Source organism: Amblyomma mixtum, chromosome 7, assembly GCF_055824585.1.
Source record: "Amblyomma mixtum isolate Tamu chromosome 7, ASM5582458v1, whole genome shotgun sequence".
Lineage (NCBI taxonomy): Eukaryota > Metazoa > Arthropoda > Arachnida > Ixodida > Ixodidae > Amblyomma > Amblyomma mixtum.
The window spans coordinates 119,778,297-119,801,190 of record NC_143018.1 but is presented as its reverse complement, the minus strand read 5'-3'; the positions used below and the strand labels follow the sequence as shown (position 1 = coordinate 119,801,190).

Here is a 22,894-nt window from a genome sequence, read left to right as displayed (position 1 = left end):
TCATTTTGGAGAGAAGATTGGTCAGCGGTGGTGAAAATAGCACGATAAAGTACACAGTCGTCAGCGAACATGCGTATGTTAGATGTTATGTTTGAAGGCAGATCATTAATGTATATGAGAAAAAGTAGTGGGCCAAGCACAGATCCCTGTGGGACGCCCGACGTTACTAAGAGTGAGTTAGAGTTCTTATTGTTAACGGAGACAAACTGCGAACGATTAGTAAGAAATTCTTCAGTCCACTTCAAAATATGAGGGTGCAAATTTAATCGAGAGAGTAGATTAGAATCAAGGTTAGCATGCAGATCATGAATGAATGTGGCAAGTTGGGTCTCGCAGGAGTAACTTAGGTGAAACCCGTGCTGAGTAGGATGGAACACTAAACACACTAAACTCATACAAAAGCTTTACACTGCCGGAATCAATCCTAATATTATTGACCTTATTACAGCCTACATAGAAGACAGATTTCAATATGTTCGTGTTAATGATGAGTACTCTGATGAACTTCCGGTTTCATCTGGTGTTCCGCAAGGATCAGTTCTGGGGCCTATCCTATTTTTAGTTTACGTAAATGACATAATTAATGTGGTTGATTCCGAAGTTAGAGTTAAACTATTTGCAGATGACTGCGTTTTATATTCCTTAGTTAACTCCACACCGGACCAAATTAAGCTTAACAGTAACCTGCAGAAGATCTCAAACTGGTGTAACCAATGGGGTATATTTCTTAACGTTAATAAATGTTTCGTCCTTAGAATTTGTAAAAAGAAAACTGTTCTGATACATCCATATTGCATAGCTGGCGTACCACTTCCAGAAACCTCGTCTGTGAAATACCTTGGAGTTCAGATAACTAATTGCCTAAACTGGGATGCTCACATCGATATTACATGCGGGAAAGCTCTGAAGACTCTGTGGTGTTTGAGGCGTAAACTGTCAAAGGCCCCAAAACATGTCAAACTGGCAGCGTATAAGGCTTTGGTGCGGCCTCGTCTGGAATATGCTTGTTGTTTACGGGACCCATTTACGGCCAAGAATATCTCCAAATTAGAAAGAGTGCAGAGGACAGCAGCCCGTTTCATTTGCAATTGATACAACGAACAGATAGTGTATCAGCTATGATCAATTCTATTGGCCTAGAATCTCTTCAGGCAAGGCGCACTGAAGCAAGATTGAAATTTTTGTTCCTAATATATAGTAATTTGATTAGAATAAACACCCATAATTATATTACTCCTGTTTCACGAGCAAGTACGCATTATAACGATGGAAAAATGCTGCAAGAATTTCGTGCATACTCTAACACAGTTAAACACTCATTTTTTTTTCAAATCAATAGCAGAGTGGAATGAATTGCCGAAGTGTGTAGTGAACAGCACAAATGTAGAAACGTTTGTTGATAATTTTAGAGCCTTTTCTATGTGAAACTCATGTCTTTTTGGTTTCTTTTTTCGCATTATCGTTTGCTCTTGCATGAAGTTCGTGTATATCGTCTGTTTTTTATTTGTATCTGTGCTCATGCCTGCTTGGAGTCGAGCGACTCTGCAGTATTAAATAAATTAAAATAAAAAAGTTATTCGAATCAAGGAATGCCATGATGTGGGTATAGATGACGTGTTCCATGATTTTGCAGGGAATACTGGTTAGAGAGATTGGGCGTTAATTAAGCGGCGAGTTCTTGTTACCTGATTTGTAGACTGGAACGACCTTCCCATTCGTCCAGTCTATGGGCAGTTGACCTGTGAAGAGTGACTGGGCGAGTAGCAAGCACAACAGAGATGAACATATATCTTTGGTATTAATCAGTATTTTAGCGTTTATATTGTGAATTCCAGAGAGGATGCTATTTAAATGTTTTGTATTAGTGACAAAATTCCTGCAGAAGAAATATAAGAGGAGGCATAGTATCTTGAATAACTGGGGGGATTGGAGGAAATGTCGGATCTATTTCATTAGTAAACACGGATGAAAAGGCTGTGTTGAACATGTTGGCGCATTCAGTTTCACAGAGCGTTGCATACGAAGCATCAGTGAGGGAAACAGTGCGTGTGTGCTGAGGGTTAATGACTTGCCAGAACCTACGGGGGTTGACAACATTTTAGGCAGATCGCAGTTAAAAAATGTGCGTTTGGCTTCTCGAACACTTGATAAATAAGTTTTTTTCGGGTGCATAATATTTGTTCCAAGCGTTCTGACTGGGAAGCAACTTGGCGGATCGGAAAAGACGCTTCTTTTCATTTTCAAGACGCTTGAGTGTATCTGTGAACCATGGGTTTTGAGGGTTATTTCACATATTTATGTTCGGAATAAACTTGTCGACCAAATCTTCGATTTTCCTCTTAAACAAGGACCAGTTATCATGGATGGATCTTTGATGAAAGCTGAATTAAAATCCTGGTAAAAATGCACGAAGTTCATTATTTATTGCTGTATAGTTTCCTTTATCGTACAGTCGGATAGTTCGTTTAGTTGTTACGCGTAAAGATGGTTTAATCGTGAAGCCGGCATGTATGACGTGGTGATCGCTGACGCCTGGTAGATGCGTGATGGAATGAACGCATTCAGGATTATCCGTTAATATTAGGTCTAGGATATTAGCGCAGTCTTCGGTTACACGGGTTGGTTCGGATATAGTTTGAACCAGGTTAAAATTAAGGCAGACGTCTAGAAATTCATTACCATCTTTATTATTGTCTTAGGTAGACAATTGGTCTTTAGCGCGAACGCGAAATAACTACGGCAGACAAATGCTCTCCTATAATATGCCGTTGATTTTAAACAATTGTGACGAAGTGTAATAAGAGAAGAGTAACAACATATCGTTTCTTTGTTTACTGTACTAACTCAACCTGCTGTTGTGCCTTCCCTCTTCACATGAATGTTTGATGATTATGTCCTTACTGATGCAGTGAACATGTATATTTGCACGCAATGTGCTCATTTAAATACGTCGCAGGCATACCATGTGCTACAGCGTTGTGCGATTGTGGGTTTTTGAGCACAATGAAGCTGCTGCAGGGGGCGGGGACCACTGCTAAGCCTATATAGGCTTTTAGTCCGCGCTCCTCACATCCTTGATATGAAAGAAAATCAGATTGATTGATTTGGTCAGCATGCACGCATTCCTGCAGCGGAACAATCTAGAAGTAGCACGGGTTTGACCACAAACTTTTTATTTAATACTGTTAATATGTGCCTTTCTAAGCGTTTGTGTCTTCCTCCTTCAGTGGAGACCAGAGAGCTCCGCAAGACTACAGTGTGCTTGCTTTGCCCGTAGCATATGTCCATGGTGCTGTAATAAAAGCCCTCTGGGGCGACGAGTGCAGAGTGCACTCAGCGACTAAAGACACAAGGTCGAGCACGCCCTAGCGCGCGCAGAAGCAGCTTTATTTTCTTAAGCCGTGAGGAATGGAAATAGAAGTTCCCGAGTAATGCCCCGCTTGCATCCAGAATCACCGCAGTTCCTCGCACACATCGATGTCGTCCTCTGCCGGGTGCCTCCGTGTGAAGGAGGTGAGGAGATCCTTGAGAGTGCGCAGCGGGGCGTAGCTACCATCTCGGCAGTGGTTTGCTCCGTCCGCGTACTCAAGGTTGTATGCGGCGTAGCCGTAGCGGTGAGGTACTGAATGGCGCCTGCATTCGCACAGCTGCAAGCGCCGGAGAGAAGTGAGCAATACCTATCACAGCCTTACTCAGACTCGCACATGTTGCAGCCTTAAAGGGCAACTGCGGCACTTTCTTGAGAATTTCGCGACATTCAAGGATTCAAATTTATATAGGCTCTAGGTAAAGCATGCGAAGTGTTTTTGCACTACCATTCAAAATAGTGACGTAATCGGCGATTAAATTTTGAGCTTCTCCTCAATGCACCGGAGGAGTGCAGAGAAATTCAGCGTGACGTCACGGAAGGTATGATTTTAATTTACGGCTGTCGTCAGCCACACCCTGCCCTGACTCGTTAGACGCTGCCAAACAACTATCGGCAGGGTTTGGATTCGGTGGCGTTGCTTTTTTTTTCCTTCAAAGCAGACGTTTGTGCGTTGGAAATGCACCGATCCTTTCGATGACGTCATCATGCGCCCCCCACTTGGCGTTGTGCGCTGCGGAGAAGCTTGAAGAGCGTCCGAATTTTAATCGGCGATTATTTCATTATTTCAAGCGCTAGCCCAAAAAAGATTTCGCATGCTTTACCTCCAAGTTTCACACATTCGACCCTCTTAATCTCGTTAATTTCTAAAACCAATGCAGTTTCCCTTTAAGTTTAGTAACTCTAGCAGTAACTGCGAGTGCCTGTATCACTGCGAGTGCCACGTAGTAACGGGGCACTGGCGGTAATACAGGACGTGGTACGTCCGCCGCTATGGACAAAAGCGCCGTTGGTGAACATTCTGAAGGTTCGGTTGCACTACATGTAACTACTCCCGAACGCAGAAGATGGAGTAGCCGTTGCCGTAGGTCAGTTCGTGGAGCACCGGACGCGAAATTCGAAGGTCGTGGGTTCGGATACCACCGGCAGCATCTGGCAGTTTTTTGTTCTTATTTTATTAGTTTGCCATTGATGAAAACCGCAAAAAAAAAAGACATTCCTTATGCTACTTGGTTTCAGTGACTGTTGGCTTCCGTCATGTTTGTCATAACAAGCACCTTGTCTGCTAGCGGTTACTGCAGCATGTAGCATTAACGCTACAAGAACCCTTGCGCGCTAGAGTTACTATAGAGGAACCCGAATGCTGCCAGAACTCTGCGTTTATTTTCTATTCGCCGCTCGCGATCATGTGGCTCCAAAGCAAACACGCACTGCAGGGAAGTCGATGCCTCTACACACAGTTTAGAAATCAACTGGTCCCGAATCCCACCAGTTAAAGTTCTGGAGTTTTTTGGGCTTTCCGGTTTGGTCGCGTACGCGTTTTCATTAAAGATTCTGTTTGTATCTAGATCACACAGTTTTATTACAAGCTTTCTTTTGTCTCGTAATTGTTACTTCTGCCTTATACAGCAGTAATACAGTCAGCAATGCACACGGATAACGTATTGCTTCAGCACACAGTGAGTGCATTCTTACCTGCTCCGGGGCGTCTGCTCGCCACGCAGATGTGTCTCACAAGCGCTTGATTGGTTTAGTTTGGTTTATGGGGTTTAATGTCACAAAGCGATTTAGGCTATGAGGGACGCCGTAGTGGAGGGCTCCGAAAATTTCGACCACCTGGGGTTCTTTTACGTGCGCTGACATCGCACACTACACGGGCCTCTAGAATTTCTGCTATGCTCTTTGCTTTCGATGACTTTTGGCTTCCATCATTTATGTCATATCAAGCACCTCTTTCCATTCACTTCAGAATGACGAGAAAAAACAGGGTTGTTATGTGGAACATGGCGAAGCCTGAAATCTACTCAGTTCCTTTTGGAGAAAAAACTAGTAGATAATTAACTTCGTGCCACGGCGTGAATGAAAAAGAAAATAGCGCCACTAGAGAGTTCGCCTTATGCATACGCTGTATTGAAATACCTCCTAAAATAACTGCGGGACGACAAACAGTCATGGTGTTTAACGGTACGACGAAACAGCGCTAACGGACGGGACGGAAGAGGAAGAGACACACACATACGCTAAGTGTCTGTCTCTTCTTCTTCCGCCCCGTCCGTCACCGCTATTTCGTCGTACCATTCAGCATGAACCAACCAGCCCGCCTCAGCCCTCTCCTTGGATTCATGCTGTTCGCAGAGAACCTGCGGCCTTACTTTGTTTCACTACAACGAGGCCATGCATTGAAAACTCTCAAGGTACAACGCCCTTACATTTTTCAGAGGCGCATTTTTACTTCATGAATTTAGTGAATGAAGCGCCTTGAAAGAGAACGGCAGAGAAAGAAAAGCTAAGTGCTTCTTGTGTGTGCCTGATTTTAATTTGAATTGTGTATTGTCTCGACGTAGATTTCCAATCATGGACCCAATTTTACCGAAGTCATTAAAGTGTGTGCATTTTTTCAGACTTTCATTTTTCCCTGCTCACTGAAGTTTACACTTGGCTTATTATGCTCAAAAGATGTATTTGATGGCTTGGCAGGTATTTAAACAAATGAAGAAATGACACCACGAATTTTAAAGAAAGTTTCTTGGGTTGCCGAAGTTGAACACAGAATGTAAATCAATGACACAAAAACAGCAAGTTGCTTAAAGTTTGGAGGTTGTGTATATAAGCAACTGAACATTTATAAACATCTTCAGAAAGTCTCTACCTTCGACATGTGACAAACTCAGTTGCTCTACTATTCCGGCTGACCTGATTCTCTTAGCCTGCAAAGGCGACTGGTATTTCGATGACACGCATTGAGTGTCCCAATGCACTTACCTTCTCTCGCAAGGAATGGCTGTTGTCGTAAATGAACATTCTTTCCAGCTTTTTGTTGTAGGCGACTTTCGCTTGACTCTTCATGTCGTAGTAAGTGGACGTATAACTAGGGTTCCGGCAAATCTGTTGCGAATACAAATCTGAAAGTTACTATTTATTTAGTCAAATGTTTAGGGAAATCCCCCAAGGTGGAGTAAATTTGTAATAAGGCCATAAGCTTGCCGTCCCGGTTAGCTCAGTTGGTAGAGCGACTGCTCCGGTGAAGCGGTGGTCCTGGGTTCGAACACCGGACCAGGACGAATTTTTCTTTAACTACGAAGTTTCTGAGAAAGCTGTATAGCTTTCCTTTGTGGCCGTATGGCTGCGCTTGGGTGGATGCCAGTGAGTAATTACTCCCTTATTACTATTTATTTTTTTTGAGGCACTCATAAGTCGCAAAGAAAGGTGCACGCGTATAAATTTAAATTATTCAAGTATCAAATGCAGGCTTGTAGTATACGTATTACAGTCTGCTTTGTCCTTCTGCCGCATTGTATTTCATGTTTATACGATTTTTTTCCTCATGAATCTTGATCCATGTGGAGAATGGGTGTCGGTATGTATCGGCAAGTCTAGCTGGTAATACGATTGATGCGTTATCGTATTCCCATTCTATGGTCGTAATTAACAACGTGCACTTGAACATCTTGACTTCAAGTCTCCATGTATGGACAGTGTTGTCAAGATTTGCTACACTCATATGTAAATAATTACTGCTGGATAAATATTTATGAGCGTTCTTTGCAGCTGCGCATGCCCGAATACTAACTACTACGAATTTGCGCCCAAGAGCACACACGCAGCCTTTGGAAACCTGACGCGTAAAGCACAAGACGTAACGCTATAACCCCAGGCGGTAGAAATTCCCGAAGCCCTTCACTACAACGTCCCTCCTAGCCTGAGTCACTCTGGGACGTTAAACACCATAAAATCCAAAAAATTCGGATTTAATTCCACATAGCAGCGTTGATAACGCGTAACCGGTGCCTTTGCTGCTCCGGCGGCATAAGCCATAGCATTGAAGCCAACTCATCTGCGTGCACTTTTGACACATATGTGCATCAAAAGCGCCAATACAGATATAATCCGAGCGAGTGCGTAACCGGACGATAATTATGATGAGGTTATAACTAAAATATTTGTCTCTTAATACTCCCTCTCTGCACTGTAGAAATATCCGAAAATAATCCTTGGTTAAGTGCATTAAACACTGCAGTCTGGAAATTCTCAAGAGGGGACAGAAATTCGACCAGGCTCATTAATTAATTCAACACGCAGTTTGAGAAAAATTTAATTTGGGTGGAAAAACAGCACGAAAGGGACGGAAGACTAAGATGAAGGAAACCACACGGACGATAGAAAAATCACCAGAGGGCAAACATCCATTTGGTAGCAGGAGCAAAGGCACCGGTTATGTGGAATTTGATTTCAATTTTGGGGATTTTATGGTGTTTAACGTCCCAAAATGACTCAGGCTAGGGAGGACGCTGTAGCTGAGGGCCCCGGAATAATTTCGACCACCTGGGGATCTGTAACGTGCACTGACCTCGCACAGCGCACGGGTGCCTTTTGCATTTCGCCTCCATCGAAAGGCAGCCGCCGCAGTCGGGTTCGAACCCTGGTACTCTGGCTCAGTAGCGGAGTGCTCTAACCACTGAGACACCGCGGCGGGCTATCATTTCTCCTCCACCGAAATGCGACCACCACTGATGGGAACGCATCCGCGTCTTTCGGGTCAGCAGTCGAGCATAATAATCACTGAGCCACCACGGCGGCACCTAAGCATAATTATGCATAGAAATCTAGTTCGAACCCCCTTAAAGGTTGAAAACCGCACCAACAGTATATATAATTCCAAGCTGAAACAGCATGTCAAACACGACAAAAATTCAGTATTTCGAAAGAAAAAAATTAAATTTGGGGTGTATCGACAAAGTGCCGCGTTCTAATGGAAGCGACGGTACGTTTTCTCAAAACCAAGCTCTTTTTGCAAGCAAAGTAAAGAGAAGAAACAAAATTCACGTACGACGGCCACTGGCCGCTGTCATAAGCCAACTCTTATGATGTTGAGACAGTTACCACACGAATCCGAGAGGGCAGGTTATATCACTCTTCGAGACGGCGATCACGAAGTCATTTTCGCTTGTTATATGACGAGGGAGTCGAGCAGAAGGAAAATTTTTTAGTCCAAGCTTCTCAGAGATAAATTCGTTGGCGTTGACCTTTCAGACCGATGGCTCCCTTGGTCAGGAACGCCTGAATCACACTTTGAGGTACGTGGGGTAGTGAGAGATAGATGTGGGCTGCATACGTCAGCGCTGACAATAATGTGGCAGACATGCGGCACTGCTGGAGCAGGCCGCAGCGTTCATTGGGTGAGCAAACTCTCTCGATCAACCATCAACTGCCACCTGCCAGGGTGGCAGGGTGGGTGCGCTGCCTATGCAGTGTTGCAAACGCACTCGACGTTACAGATGACAAGCCGCTCATAGTTGTGCACTCACATCGCCCACACTGCCCCTCTGTCCCTCTGCTATGGACGTGCAGGGGCGCAGCGGAGAGTAGTTTCCGGGCCTGCCTTCCACTTCCGGGTCTGGATGCGCGGGCTTGTACCACCGGCCGAACATGCCCACAGACACGACGAAGGTGATGTTGTGAACGTCCTGCTCCATCACAGCGATCGCCTTGTGTGCCGACCCCTGCGAAGGAAAGAAGAGTGCACTATGGTATTTCCACGCACAGGAGTTGCACTGCAATGACCGGTGTTTCTTAGCATGGTCAAGAAAGTATTATTGAAGTGAAGACAGATATCATTTACAATGCACTTACCAGACTGATATGACATGTCAGCAGGAAACAGGGCTGATTTGCCGCTTTGCTGCTCGACTGCGAGCACCGTTGGGGTAAGGGTATATGCATAGAAAAATGGTCACTAGGCCATACACATTACTGCTGCTAGTAGAGTCGTTAGGGCTCCTGGCCACGTATGATATAACATATAAGTTCCGCCCCGGACGAGCAGGTGACGTTAACGGCTACTATGAGGCAATCTTTGTGATTGCTGGCCAGGCTTGTCAAACGTACATATTTTCAGAATGCAGGCTACTTGCTGCGTTTTCTATCTCCTAATAATAATTAATAAGCCTGGCGGACGAGCTTGCTTGCTAAGAACTGCGGAATTTACGTGACGGGAGAGCTGCAAGGGAAACACTGCCCCACTGACGACATATGGACGGAATGGACAGTGATGGTATACTTGCGTCTAAGAACCAATATGCACGCGTTATGGTGTGAGGTTTTGTCACCCACACAGGAGTGAGTGCCAAAAACTGGCATTTAAAGTTTTCGCTAAAAGCACCTAACTGCGACAGGTTCGGTATCTTTTGTTTCTAATGCTTTCACAACAAAGTGTGAAAATTGTACTTGAAAGCTCGAAATACGAAAACCTATCGTCTGGTCGGAAAGGCGTTCCTGCAAGCCATTGGCTTTCTTCAGTAGGAGTAATTTATTCACCCTGTAACTAAGGCGAATTTCCTGAAACTAACTGAGCGTGATATCTTCTGTAACCTAGTGGCACGCTTTACATTTACAACTCTCTGGCAACAGCCCGGGCAACTCGCATCGGTCTAATGAATTTTTGTAGAGAAACGACGAAGTTTGTCGAAGGTATTTCACTCTCACTATAATTATAACACGTTAAATCAACTCGGTGCTTTTCAACACTTCCAAAAGAGATAGGGCGCATGGCTTTCACCAGATATTAGTTCCTTGAAGCGGTGTTCTCTGCCGTATGTCTACTCTTTGACATGCAGTCAACGAAAACTGCAAGGAGGCGTCCTGTTTTTAACAGCATCAGAATGACTGCGGAAACGTATTAGGCTCCAACCTTTTGTCAGTCATTCACGTAAATTTTAAATATAACTACAGGAGTCTCGTAAGTTGCATACAGCGAGCATCAACTATGTTTTGCCTGAATCAACGTCTAATTTGCTAGAATTGAGCTCAACTTGGTTTTTTACAATAAGCTGTTCTATTTCCTCTTTGGTACTCTGTACCATGAACATGGAATGTTTCCTTTTTTTTCGTTTGTTCCTTTATGTTTACTTTGCGTTTCTGGTGCACTTTTCGTTCACCATTCTTTTCTCAGAATCTCCTCCCCCGTCTGTAACACGCTGCAGGGCCATTCGGGTATTGAAATAGATGGCTCAAACGGCACGGTCTCTCCGGTGCTTTCGAAACTCAGAAACAAGTAAGCAGGATAAATATTGGGAACAATGACTTAAGGTGCGTCCGGTACGCAGCTGTCTACGAGCAGCGTAGCTGAGTCTCGAAGACTGGTTGTACCCTGCCGACAGTGTGACGGCAAAACACTGCTCGACCTATGCAAGCTTCTCCGTAAATGTTCAGATAAATTTAACGAGTGAGCTTAGAAGCGTTCAATATTGAAGTTTACATACCCAACACTTCTGCACAGCATTTTTGAAAAGCATTTTTGAGCGGGAAACAGTTTATGAAGTCAATTTTTTCATATAATGTAAGGTCCCAGTATAATAATAAATATCTCCGCCGACCCTATGATGGCAGTCTTGAATTCTTTTTTTCCTGTTAGCGTTTTTGCTATCGTCAAAAGTTTTCCCAATTGGTTTTCTAAGGAAGCCGTAACTGCTTAATAAGATCGATGAAAACACGTTAAAAGAAAGGTTTTTGGTAAACATCAGAGGAATAGACCATTGCCTTCAATATTTCTATAACAGAATCTTAAAATTTTGAATATTTAAAATTTTTGTTCCAGACTATTGCACATGCGTGTGGACATATGAGCCCACTTGGACACAGAATTGCTCTCAAATGCGTGGGGTGGCTGCACGTCAGCAAATGAATTGAGTGCTTAGAACATGTCCTCTACTTTCGTGTGACAGATTGAAAGTTTAGCTGTGTTATTGAAGTCTCAAAAATATCTTTACCTGAGCAAAACGCATCCGGGCGACTTGAGGGTGCTACTTTGGTTCGCTAACATGCTCATAAACATGTGCAGGAACTTTTAGGGTTTTTGACTGCTTGCTTCAAACGCAGTGCCTCATGCCTACCACCCTCACTTTGTATGCGTACGCCTGGGAAACGCTTCGCAGGGTATATAATACTCAGAAAAGATTAGTGCTGGGCGAATGGGACAGGAGAAAAGAACGAGCAGCACAGTGTACAACACAGGCGCAGACTTCCAACTGTTTATTCGAGACCGAAAAGCAAACGCTATATGGGGGATGAACATATGGGCATAACTATCACTCTCATACACACAAGACCTGATGAAAATCTAGACCATGTTGATCGAAATTTGTGATGCGAAAAATTCGATAAACCAGAGAGCATTCAGTCAGCATGCCCCAGAAACTCTATGTCAAGCAAACGATTAAAAACTAGTGAGGAACCTAAAATCAGCCTGAGTAAAGAGCATGAAATATACTCGAAGTGACAATGCAGTTGTCTCTACAGATAACAAGAGTAAAAAAAAAAGTACGAAAACACGATAAAAACATGGTGTGACATTGGAAAAACCGGCATGAGAGCATGGAAACAACAAACAACAAGAGCAAAGGTAAACATTAAAACCAGGTACAAGAATGGAATGGGGTATGGAAAAACAACCATGACATGGAAGGCAACGAAGAACAAGTGTAAAGGTGAGCATAAAACCATACAAAGCTACATTTCCGGCCTTGAAGTACATCTTAGAGACACAAGCGAAACAATTATAGGTGGTTTTCTAAAAACGTGATATCGCTCAGTGAAATTCGCGAATTACTAGTTTTTTCTGCAATGAACCGACTAGCCCGCAGAAACGTTTTACTTATAACACTGAGTTGGTTCAATTCGGCGTTAGTATTCACACGTATACAGGCTTCCTTGTCGGTGGTGCCTCACCAGGCTGTAGTGGTAGTCATCGCTCTGCGGCAAGTTCACAAGTGTCGGAGGCAAGGCGACGCAGCCCGTGAAGAGGCTGTCCTGGTGGAAGTAGTGGCCCAGCGACACCACGGCGTCCGGCGTATACACGGACCTGTATGAAAATGCACGGCTATGACGTCGGTGGTGACGAACGAAGGCTTTAGCGGTGAAAGAATCCGAGGCCCTGCTCTCCGCACAGTTTATTGGCACCTAAGTGGAAGTATCAGCAGGCATTACAAATTGTTTCGAGAGGCATGAAATTTTTCGCAAGCCCTTAAGGACAGATCTACCGGTGCCTTGGATGATACACGGTGAGTTTCCCGCGATGGTGGCATTCTGTCTCACATTTTTGTGACGCCATTTCTAGAACCCACGTGATTGAAAGCAAATTGTGAGGAAAATCATCGGGAGACCATGAATCTCCTCAAAACTACACGAACTCGGAATTAATTCACATAAGAGGCATATTTTACCTATAAAAAATAAGATTACTTTGTATCTAAGATTACTCCGTATTATGCATTTTTCTAATCTCACTTAGGCTATTCTTTCCTTGGATGCGACAATACAACGTTGTCTAAAGTCCTAAAACGACAAACTTTACAAAAGGCATTCCCCATACAATCTTCAACGGGTCGTATGATTCGCCTTCTAGACCTGTTTACGTACAATGTAATATTGTAGCTGTCAAGAAATTGGTTTGGTTTAGTTTATTGGGGTTTAATGTCCCAAACCGACTAAGGCTATGAGGGGCGCCGTAGTGAAGGGCTGCGGAAATTTCGACCACCTGGAGTTCTTTAACGAGCACTGACATCGCACTGTACACGGGCCTCTAGAATTTCGCCTTCATCGAAATTCGGCCGCCGGGGCCGGGATCGAACCCGCGTCTTCCGGGTCAGCAGCCGAGCGCCGTAACCACTGAGCCACCGCGGGGGGAGCTATGAACAAATTATTTGACTACAGATTTGCATGTTTTTATAGAACAACAATGATAACAAAGTGACTCATTTACTCATGAAATTGTTCCACTTACATGCTGCCACACATCATCTGACGTTAGAGTACAGAGTAATTTTGTATTACAGAAGTGTAGAACTACGTGAGTGTCCTATGTTAAGCTATATCGTGTCAGAGTTCTTGAATGCCTCGTTCCGTGACCACGTAAATATGATGTTTTACGAATTAAAAAAAAACAGCGCAATCAAAGACGAGACACAAGAGAAGGACAAAACACCAGCGCTGTCCTTCTCTTGTGTCTCGTCTTTGATTGCGCTGTTTTTTCCAATTCGTAAAACATGTACCAACCAGCCCGTATTTGCCCTCTTCTGAAATATGATGTCTTCGTCTACCGTCTACCATCCGGAAGAGCTTTATTAAGCAACCAATGCTGCCGTGACGTCAAGTGTTCATACATTGTGCCGCTCTGTTATAATTTCACAAGTGGTTGTCACTTATTGCTATCAATTGCGGGACGTACACCTTTTTCTGTCAACATTGTTTTGTATAAGTGCACCTAGACTAGTACTTGTTACTGTCCGGTGGTTGTTTTTGCCTTGTTCCTACTGCCGACTTGTAAGTGAGGCGACGTGCGTCAAGCGGTCTATAGCTGTTTTCCAGCCATTCCCAGTTTGTATGTACAGACTGAAATAAAAGACTGATTGGTTGAAGTGTAAGCGTCCCGTCCGACTCCCAAGGGCAACAGCCACAGCTAGGAAGGAGATTTCAAGCGCTCCGCCGAAGAAGCAGGACCCTGAGTTCAATCGGTTTTTTTAAACAAACCATTACTGTCCTCCACTTGCCGAGCTTGCTCTGCAACTGAAGGACAGTAATGAGGACAGTAATGAGGCAGCACACACTTTCTTTGTATGTTATTCCCTTTTCGCACTTATGCTCAGTGTCATGGCAGAGGCCTAGCCCAGGGAGACTAAAACTTTTAACTAGAATGATGTCACTCTGTTGTGATGATATGTCTGGCAGTATTGATTATTGAGTCTCTGAAGTAAAGTATAACATTTCGAAAGAGCTCATCTTACCGAAATTCGTTGACCGCAGTGTTGACCCATCCTTTGGAAATGAGAGCTAAAGCAAGCACCGTGTAAATCGGCCTCGCAGGACCTCGCCGGTCGTCCATCAATGCGGACACTTTCTGCAAAAGGCGAATATTTCCTTGAGCACCTTAGACATGCAAAACAACCGCGCAAGCAGCAGAGGCAACATCGCTAAGCTATATTTAATAAATTCATAAAAACACTACAAACATCTATTAATTTCTATAGGAGTGTTAATTCGTGTTAAGTCAACAGTTGGCTATATACATTTCTTGTTTTGTTTTTATCAATTACTTTTCCAGCACTAGTATAAAGCCGAAGACAGGGGAATAAATACGGGTTAATATAACCACCACCATTTCTCTTAGGATAGCGACTCATGACTCCCTTCACATGTAATTTTCATGAGGACAAAAACGAACGATATGCTGTCCTCAGAAATAATTTTAGTGCCAATCTGTCTAACGACCCATCACTTTAGTATTGACGCCAGGGAATGGATCATGCACATCCCCTCGCGTTACCGGGCGCTTCAAGCGATTGGTTCGTGTGGTGGTGCCGAAATACCTTTCTTTTTTTAGCGAACAACTGCATTTCGTAAGCTTTTGGGCACAACCAGGCATTGCTTTGAAGGCGAGTATGCGTTCTTGTAACCACATAATTTTAAGCCGCGCAAGCAGTATCTTGGCGCACATACTTCTCACATTCAGCGTGACGTTGCCTGGTATGAGCGCACAGATGAGTGTCGAAGTTTAAAACATATCCTGCCGTCTACTTTTCCAAGCAGTCGTGATCATGCGATCTCTGCTGCTTCTTACTGTTACAACCATGCGGATGGCCAACCGTCCGGCGGCTTTACTGGTGCGCAGAGCAAACGTTGATCGTGCAACGAGGCATACCAGCTGCGTTGTATGAAATTACGCACTGCAGGAAATTATGATACCTACGTGGATACCTTTTGTTATTTTGCGTAATTGTGGTAGATACCGCAGCGGATGAAACACAGAATAGAGACAAATATAAGCTAAGGAAAACAGTTTAATGACGACAGGCTGGCACAAGGATGTATTTAAGGCAGAAAGCTGGGCTAGTTGGTGTTTGGAATGAGAGGACATAGTAGTAGCGCTAAAAAAACAGGGACGAAGGCAGACGAAGACAACACAGGCACTAGACATCAACTGACTTTATTCTCGAAAAGAACCACGATTGTTGATTTTTTGGTCCTGATTGTCACCTATAAATTCATGGTTCTTTTCGAGAATAAAGTCAGTTGATATCTAGAGCCTGTGTTGTCTTCGTCTACCCTCGTCCCTGTTTTTTAGCGCTACTACTATGTCCTCTCAATACAAAGATGCAGTTTATAGATTTCTGTAATCGAAAAACAATTGACCCGCCTCTCTCACTAGCTCATCACGCGATTGACAGATGGCTTTCCGCTTTACGCAACTGACAGCGTAAAGCGGAATGAAACTCAGAATTTCAGAACAGTGGTCTGGGGAGGTACAAAGCAGGGAAGGATTAGATCATCTATGGCATTGCAGTTTCCCAACTATTATTCTGCTAAAGATGTCACTGCAATAGATTTCTAGAAAAGTACCCCTACCCATCCATCCCGCGCTCGTGCCGGAGGCATGCCTAAGTACCGCACATACCGCATGGCACGAACTAGACGCAATAGCTATTTATCAGAAAATGAAAGGCGGGTAATTGTAACTTCTTGGTGGACACCTCAACCGCGCCGTGAGGAAAAGGGGGAAGGTGGGAGTGACAATTTTATCACTTGAGGGTCATGCCGATATGGATTAAGATAGGAATATGAACCCTGAAAGCGCTATTCAGTGTCGCTTTACTGAGACCGGGCTCTATTTACATCGACCCTATGGCCGTACAACCGCCGTTCTCTAAGTATGTATTTTGCACTAAGTTTCGCTTTGCTCAGGAAATTGAGGGACACTTCTTGCTTTTAATATTTGGTCTGTATTATAACATCGGCAAGAAATGGTGCTAAAAATAGTTCCGCTTCAGAGCTAAACAACGTAAGCTGTCGAATGCGCCCCGGTGTTAGGGAAATTTGAGAGCATTCTCCAAAACAAAAACTGCTCAACAATATCATTCATTTTGTCAACGCACATTTCACACAACCAGAAATTTTAGCGGTAACTGTTTGGCAATAATATGTAAGATGTGAATGAAGCGAGCAAGGAAATGAGCTTGCTGAGTGGTCAATAACAGCACAAAAACATCGGGAAAAAGACGTCGAAAAAAAGCACACGTCGCACTGAACTGCTTTTTTGGAAGCCCATCTTGAACTTAAGACGCTGCAAGCTTGTCACTTCCTTTGCTCCCTCTTTGTCTCCCTGTTCTTCGTTCTATTTATTTGTGCCGCGTTTTCGTCTAACTTCGCAAGTGCGGCCATCACAGTACACAGAACACTTCTTCTCTGCCTTGGAAAAACTTGTAGCCTCTTGCTCAATGGCCCATTAGTCTTTGTGCATGCCGTCTTTTAGCACTCTTTTTGCTTTGCTAGCATCAACTAATGTGCGCAAAACATGCGGAGATATGTGCGGAAGAATAGAGATAAACAACTGTCAGGTTTACCTTGAGCACCTTGAGCATCTTTTCTAGGCGGTCGAAATTAAAGTAGTACACTTCGGTGTTGACAAAAGCGAAATGGCGCATCTTCCGGCTAAACAGGCTGTCCAGGTGACCCTTAGCTGCTGGCTTCTGCAACAGCTTTTCTACATCGTCCATGGAACTGAAACGAGACCACAAAGAGCAAACAGGACACATGGCAATTCGTCGAATTAAAACAAAAAAAATGCCCTTATTGTGTTTCACTGAATAACCACAGCACTCAAAAAAGCGCTCGACGGTTACGCTTAGCAAGTGCTTGGGATTGGGCTAGTTTGAACATGGTCATATCCAAGGCTTAACCGTTCGTTTTGTTTTCAACTCTGTCATTTTTAATCTAAGCAGCACACGCTTTGCATATGACTCTGAGCATTCAGTTCGAGGAAGTCGCGTGCAGGAGCCCACAGAAAGTTTTTGCAATTTCTTCTCGGTCTTACCCTCAGCAACAGCAGCGAAAAGAAACTAGTTTCAGCTGCAAAACACCAAGGCGATCTCTCCGACTTGGCTCACTGATGTGTAACTTTGCACGAAAAATAAGGCTGTGCCGCTGCCACAAGCCGGAGAGTAGTCATTGAAATTACGAGCGGAACGTTATCCTTGCACGAAATGCTCTTGTGCAGAAGCAAGGAGCACTGGAGACACGTTTTCGACATGTCATCCCTATAGTCAGCATTTTTTTATTGCACGCTTATCAATCAATCCCTTCCATGAAAATACAGCTCTGTACCATTCGACACACAAGACAGACAACATACGACATACACCATACAACGTACAACAACAACATATGACATGTAAAATACAACATATGACATACAACAAAAATACAAGGTTAATTGCGATAACTGATCGCACTCTATAGGTGACTCAGTGATTGAGTGTCGTTCTTATGCTGGCTGTCTGTTTTTGTTTTACATTTGACCTTTTCAATGCGCCTTGTGATGTGATGAACTGGTGAAATGGGGGTTTGCCCGCTACCTGTAGCAGATGACATTCTGTCGCACTCACTGGTAATCGAAGCCGACTCCGTATTCGGTCCTCTTGTGCATGGCGGCAAACCAGAGGAATCGCTCGAAGGCTTCGCTGGGCGGGTCGGAGAGCGTGCTGCCCTCTCCCTTGAGCAACGAGTCAAAGAACGTGTAGTCGCATAGGCCGTCCTCAGGGAGCCTCGTCAGTGGGCCCGTCTTTTCGCCGAACGTGCAGATAAGCGGCGACGAAGGCATGGGATGCTCTACGTCAGGAAAGCAGGCGGCGAGTGAGCTGGGCGCTTTGAGAATTGGTTTTCAATGCTACTTTTACGAGAAGCAAAGAGGCTGCAGTTAAGACTGAATGACATAGGAAATAACGAAGCGGAGAATTGGGCTGCCGATTGGTTTACCCGGCAAAAAACGGCGGCAACCCCCTCCCTCCCGCGCTTTCCTTCGCTCTCTTTCTTATTTCCAGCTGACTTCGTATGCAAATTATGCAATGCTGTCAATGTTGCATTATTTACAGATTTCTAACACTCTGCTTACCACTGGCGACCACAAACTTCTATGGCATAGCGGTATCACCCCCAACTACAGCAAGTACACGAGAATGTAGTCTGGGCTCTAACTGCGCTGTCATGAGCTTTGATATATGAACGCAGCGCAATGATTGCGCACAGAATGTCCATTGAACCTCTCATTCAAACGCATAGGGCTCCCTTTAAGAAAGCAATACATCACTGCAGTTTCAAAAGCGCGATCCGTCCGGGTTCAACGGTAAATGCGGAGAGCTTCCTTGATTTCGGTTTTAAAAGAGATGTACGTGGCCAGCAACGCATGTGCAGCACCAGCTTACGAGAACTGCCTAAATTACCGGCTATGAAAAATCCTTCACAGACAGATTAGGATTTCTTCGTTGGCATAGAGGCTGGGAATGCAGGACGTGAAAAAAATGCAGATATGGATAGAACACAACAACGTAGTAGAAGAACTTAAGAATGGGTTAAAAAGTGGCAAGTGGTGAGATGATAGCCTCAAGGCGCTTAACAAAGTAAGAAAAAATCAGGCTTGGTTTAGCTCTGGCTAAGCCTGGTTGTTGCGTTAGCTGCGACACTTTCGAGTCATGCAGCGCGCTCTTCTGCTGTCTCTCGAGCGCGTTGCCTCTTTCTAGCCTGGTCCTGTCGCCGTTCCTTCTCTTTAGCGCTCTCCATAACAAGATTTCACCGAGGCGAAGCGCGCATACACCCCCGCGAAGCGCCGCCTCCTCACCCTCTACCTCGGTGGAGAGCACGCATCTCGCGGGAGCGAGCGATTACCCGCTCGGCAGCGGCGCGGCGCCGACGACGGCGACGCCACCTGGCGGAGCTCCGCTCAGACGGTTGCCAGGCGCCGGCTGTTCAAGGCCATTCGTGCCTACCGGCCACCGGCTACGCGACGAGGCGAAAACCTGGCGTAGTGTTGCTCACGCAACGAAACTGTGATGAAACACTTAAGCTCCGCCTTGTGGATATGACGCGACCGCGTTAATCAGTTAACGCCCATATATGCGGAATTAGTCATTCTGAACTTTACATGCATATGTCCCTGGGAGCCCTCACATCGCTCCTGGCTTAGTAGTGGAGCGGGTAAGGGATACGCCACTGCCCTGCGATGGCAGGCGCTGCCGCCGGTGGGTCTTGTGCAACCCAAGTTGCTTTTCTCGAGGAACCTCTCAGGACCAACCCCTTAATTTACCTGTCACGTGCCAGGGTGATCAGGCCTCTCACAATCCGGTGGGCAGGTCTTAATGACACCACAAAGTCACATGGCCTAGGTTACCCACCTAGGTTGCTTCTCCGGGGGTGACTACCTCCGCCTCCGTACGCCACCCTATCTATCGCTCACAACGCCGACTACACCAACATCCGATTTTCTGCGTAACGGGACATTAACAGCTAGGACGGAAAAGGTCTTGGTGTTTAGCTTTCCAGGACATAAATTGTTCGTACGACAACGTGAAGAGGGAGCTCCCTGAAAGCTGAAAATATTGATTAAGAGACAACAGAACTGCTGAACGAAACGTACCGAGATAATAACGGTGAAATTGCATGGGAATTGATGAGTACAAAAACTCTCGAGGTACGCAAAGGATTAAGGCAGGGTTGTCTGCTATCTTCATTACTATTAAAGAATAATATAATAAATATTGAAAGAGCGTAGAAAGAAGGTAATCCAGGTTATAATTTCTTGTAAAAATCTGGCGCAATCGCCCTAGCAGCGGCCCTGGGTTTAATTTGTTTGGACGATACAGCACTATTAGCAGTTAGCCACAGTTACATTCCCTAGTTAATATTTGCAGGTATGAATGGCGCTATAAGCACAAACAAACCGGGATGGACGACGTTCTACCATACCGCTCATCAGCTGCATACAATACAAGGCCATGAAATACCCATGTTGGCAGAGCACAAATACCTCGGGATATGGGTAAACGCAGGATAGATATACGTGAAAAAGCACGAAAACATTGAAAGAGACGAGAAGAGAAGATATGCCACAATAATGAAGAACAGTGCAATATGCGGGTACAAGAGGTATGAAGTAGTGAGATGCATTTGGGAAGGAAAGAAACAATGTCAGGGCTTACTTTTGTAAATGCAGCTGTGTGGGTAAGAGCAGACATTTACTCTGGGCTACAAATAAACCTCAGATCTGTTGGCATACCTTGGACAAGGCGCCCAAGACAAAACCTGAAATCAGGCAGTACAGGGGGAGATGGGCTGCAAATCGCTCGAAGCACGCGAAGCTAGACTGAAATATAATGTGACGGACGCCTAAGGAAATTGGAATCGCAGCTAGGAAAGAACAGGGTCAATTGCAGAGACACAGCAGAGGCCTGTGTCCTGCAGTGGGCGTACTCAGGCTGGTGATGATGATGAAAGAAAGCAAACTGACCCACAGTTGCGGAAAAGAACTAGAATACTAACAAGGAAATTGCAGGTAACCAGGAGCTTTAAACGACAGATCAGATATGCAGAGGGGACGAGAAACACTAATTCAACAAAAAAAGTAGGCTGTAGATGCGCACAGAAAATGAAAAAGGCAAACAAAAAAGCTACCAATCTATGATACCCAAAAGGCAGCACCCTACTCTTTGAAGTGAGTGTCTTGGAACGCGGAGTTTCCGCGAGGAATTTAACCAAGATGGCAAACGCGTGGAAGGTGACAAATAAGTAGAAACAATGGAACATATTTTACTAGAATATGGCAGTATCCATTCAGGGGTCGATACAGGCAAGTCCCTTACCCTAACGCCCTTGGGCTTAGATATAACAGAAGTAGTGTGATTGAACCTGCGGTAGACATTAGCAAAAAGGGTGGGAAGTCTGATGGCTCAAAACCGGACGGTGATGTGAAATTACAAGTTGGCGATTAAAAAGAGTTGAATGCGCATATTTGTAGAATTGATACGAATTGATAAGGTAGAAAACGTTAGAGCGAATTCATATCTGATTAGTTCTAGAGCCTTTGTTTTAATTTATCCGCATAAACTGGTTTTCCACAAGCTCTCCTGTCCAGTCCGCCGTTCTGGGTGCGCGGCGCCACCGATGACCTTCTCCTCGGGCAGCAGCAGCCGCTGGAGACAGTGCTACATTTCTCCGCTCCCGCCACGCACTGCCTCACCAATCCTCCGTAACCACCCTCCAAATGGTTCCCATGGCAACCCGCCCTCTGGATAAGAATTAGTACGCTCTGGCTATAGTTTCCCTCCTTCCTGGGCAACTGGCTTCCGGGTGGTTCTTGTTGCAACCACCCACCAGTTGCACCTCCTTACGCTTTCATCATAACATCCTCATTCCACGGAAACCGATACCATCCTCCTGTCGGAGACTCCGCCGCTCTTGCCACAGCCTCCACCTTCCACTGTAACAAACTTTCGGACTGTCCCAGTGGTAATCACACACCTTTTTCGCCTTCTTAAGCTATCGCTGCACCCTCCTCCTCTTCCTTCAATTGCAACCACATTCCAGGTGGTTTCCGTGGCAAACACTCACTAGTACGGAGCCCTACGCATAACTAAGAGTGCTTCCCACGACAACGTACAAACCGTTTACACAGATTACTACGACTACTATCATTATGGCGCGAAACTAAGGAAACGGCGCTTAACAGCTGTTGCCGCAAAAGAAATAGATCATGGAGGCACCTGACACCACACCGTATCATGGGGGACGCTACACCCACCCATTCGTCCGTGCGTCCGATGGCCAAACGGGTACCAGATCGAATTTTACCGCGTAGCTTCTGAAAAGATGCACGCCCTTGAGATTCATAAAAAATTCGCTATGTGCATACCAGTAAGCTCCTCGCTAGTGCGGGTTGACATTAGGCGGTGCTGCAGGTATCGCCGGGTACACATTATCTCGCTGCTAGCCTCTAGCCGGGTACACAATATCTCCCTGCTAGCTCGCTGCTACCGCGGCTAGAGCATTCTGAAATAGGTTCGGTTTTATGGTTTATGGGGTTTAACGTCCCAAAGCGACTCAGGCTATGAGGGACGCCGTAGTGGAGGGCTCCGTAAATTCCGCCCACCTGGGGTTCTTGAACGTACAGTCTTTGTCAAAAGTAACCAGGCTGGCTGCATGGTTTGCTTCTCATGTGTATAGTGGAGCCTTTACGGCTTTCCTTAAGGTTGAAAAGTTCTTTGAAGGTGAGGACAGGGGTTCTCCTTACCATACAGAGATTTAGAGCTTGATGGCTTGCATAATAGTTTAAATATACGACTGAAAAGCAAAACCATGCAGCCTGGTTACTTTTGACAAAGACTGTACACTGACAGCGCACAGCACACGGGCCTCTAGCATTTCGCCTCCATCGAAATTCGGCCGCCGCGGCCGGGATCGAACCCGCGTCTTGAGGACACAAGAAGACACGAA

At 45.1% G+C, this 22,894-nt stretch overlaps 1 protein-coding gene across 1 annotated transcript; it reads right to left on the bottom strand.

The window, feature by feature from the left end:
* Window positions 1-3,452: 3,452 nt before the first annotated feature.
* LOC149337335 (uncharacterized) lies at window positions 3,453-18,235 on the bottom strand. The gene is made up of 7 exons (XM_089554396.1): window positions 18,019-18,235; window positions 16,978-17,134; window positions 14,365-14,477; window positions 12,311-12,443; window positions 8,893-9,087; window positions 6,350-6,472; window positions 3,453-3,647 (listed from the first exon to the last, which is right to left on the bottom strand). Exons 1-7 carry the CDS (start codon window positions 18,231-18,233, stop codon window positions 3,453-3,455), a joined length of 1,131 nt encoding a protein of 376 aa, XP_089410522.1. The 5' UTR covers window positions 18,234-18,235.
* Between the last annotated feature and the right edge of the window lie 4,659 nt (window positions 18,236-22,894).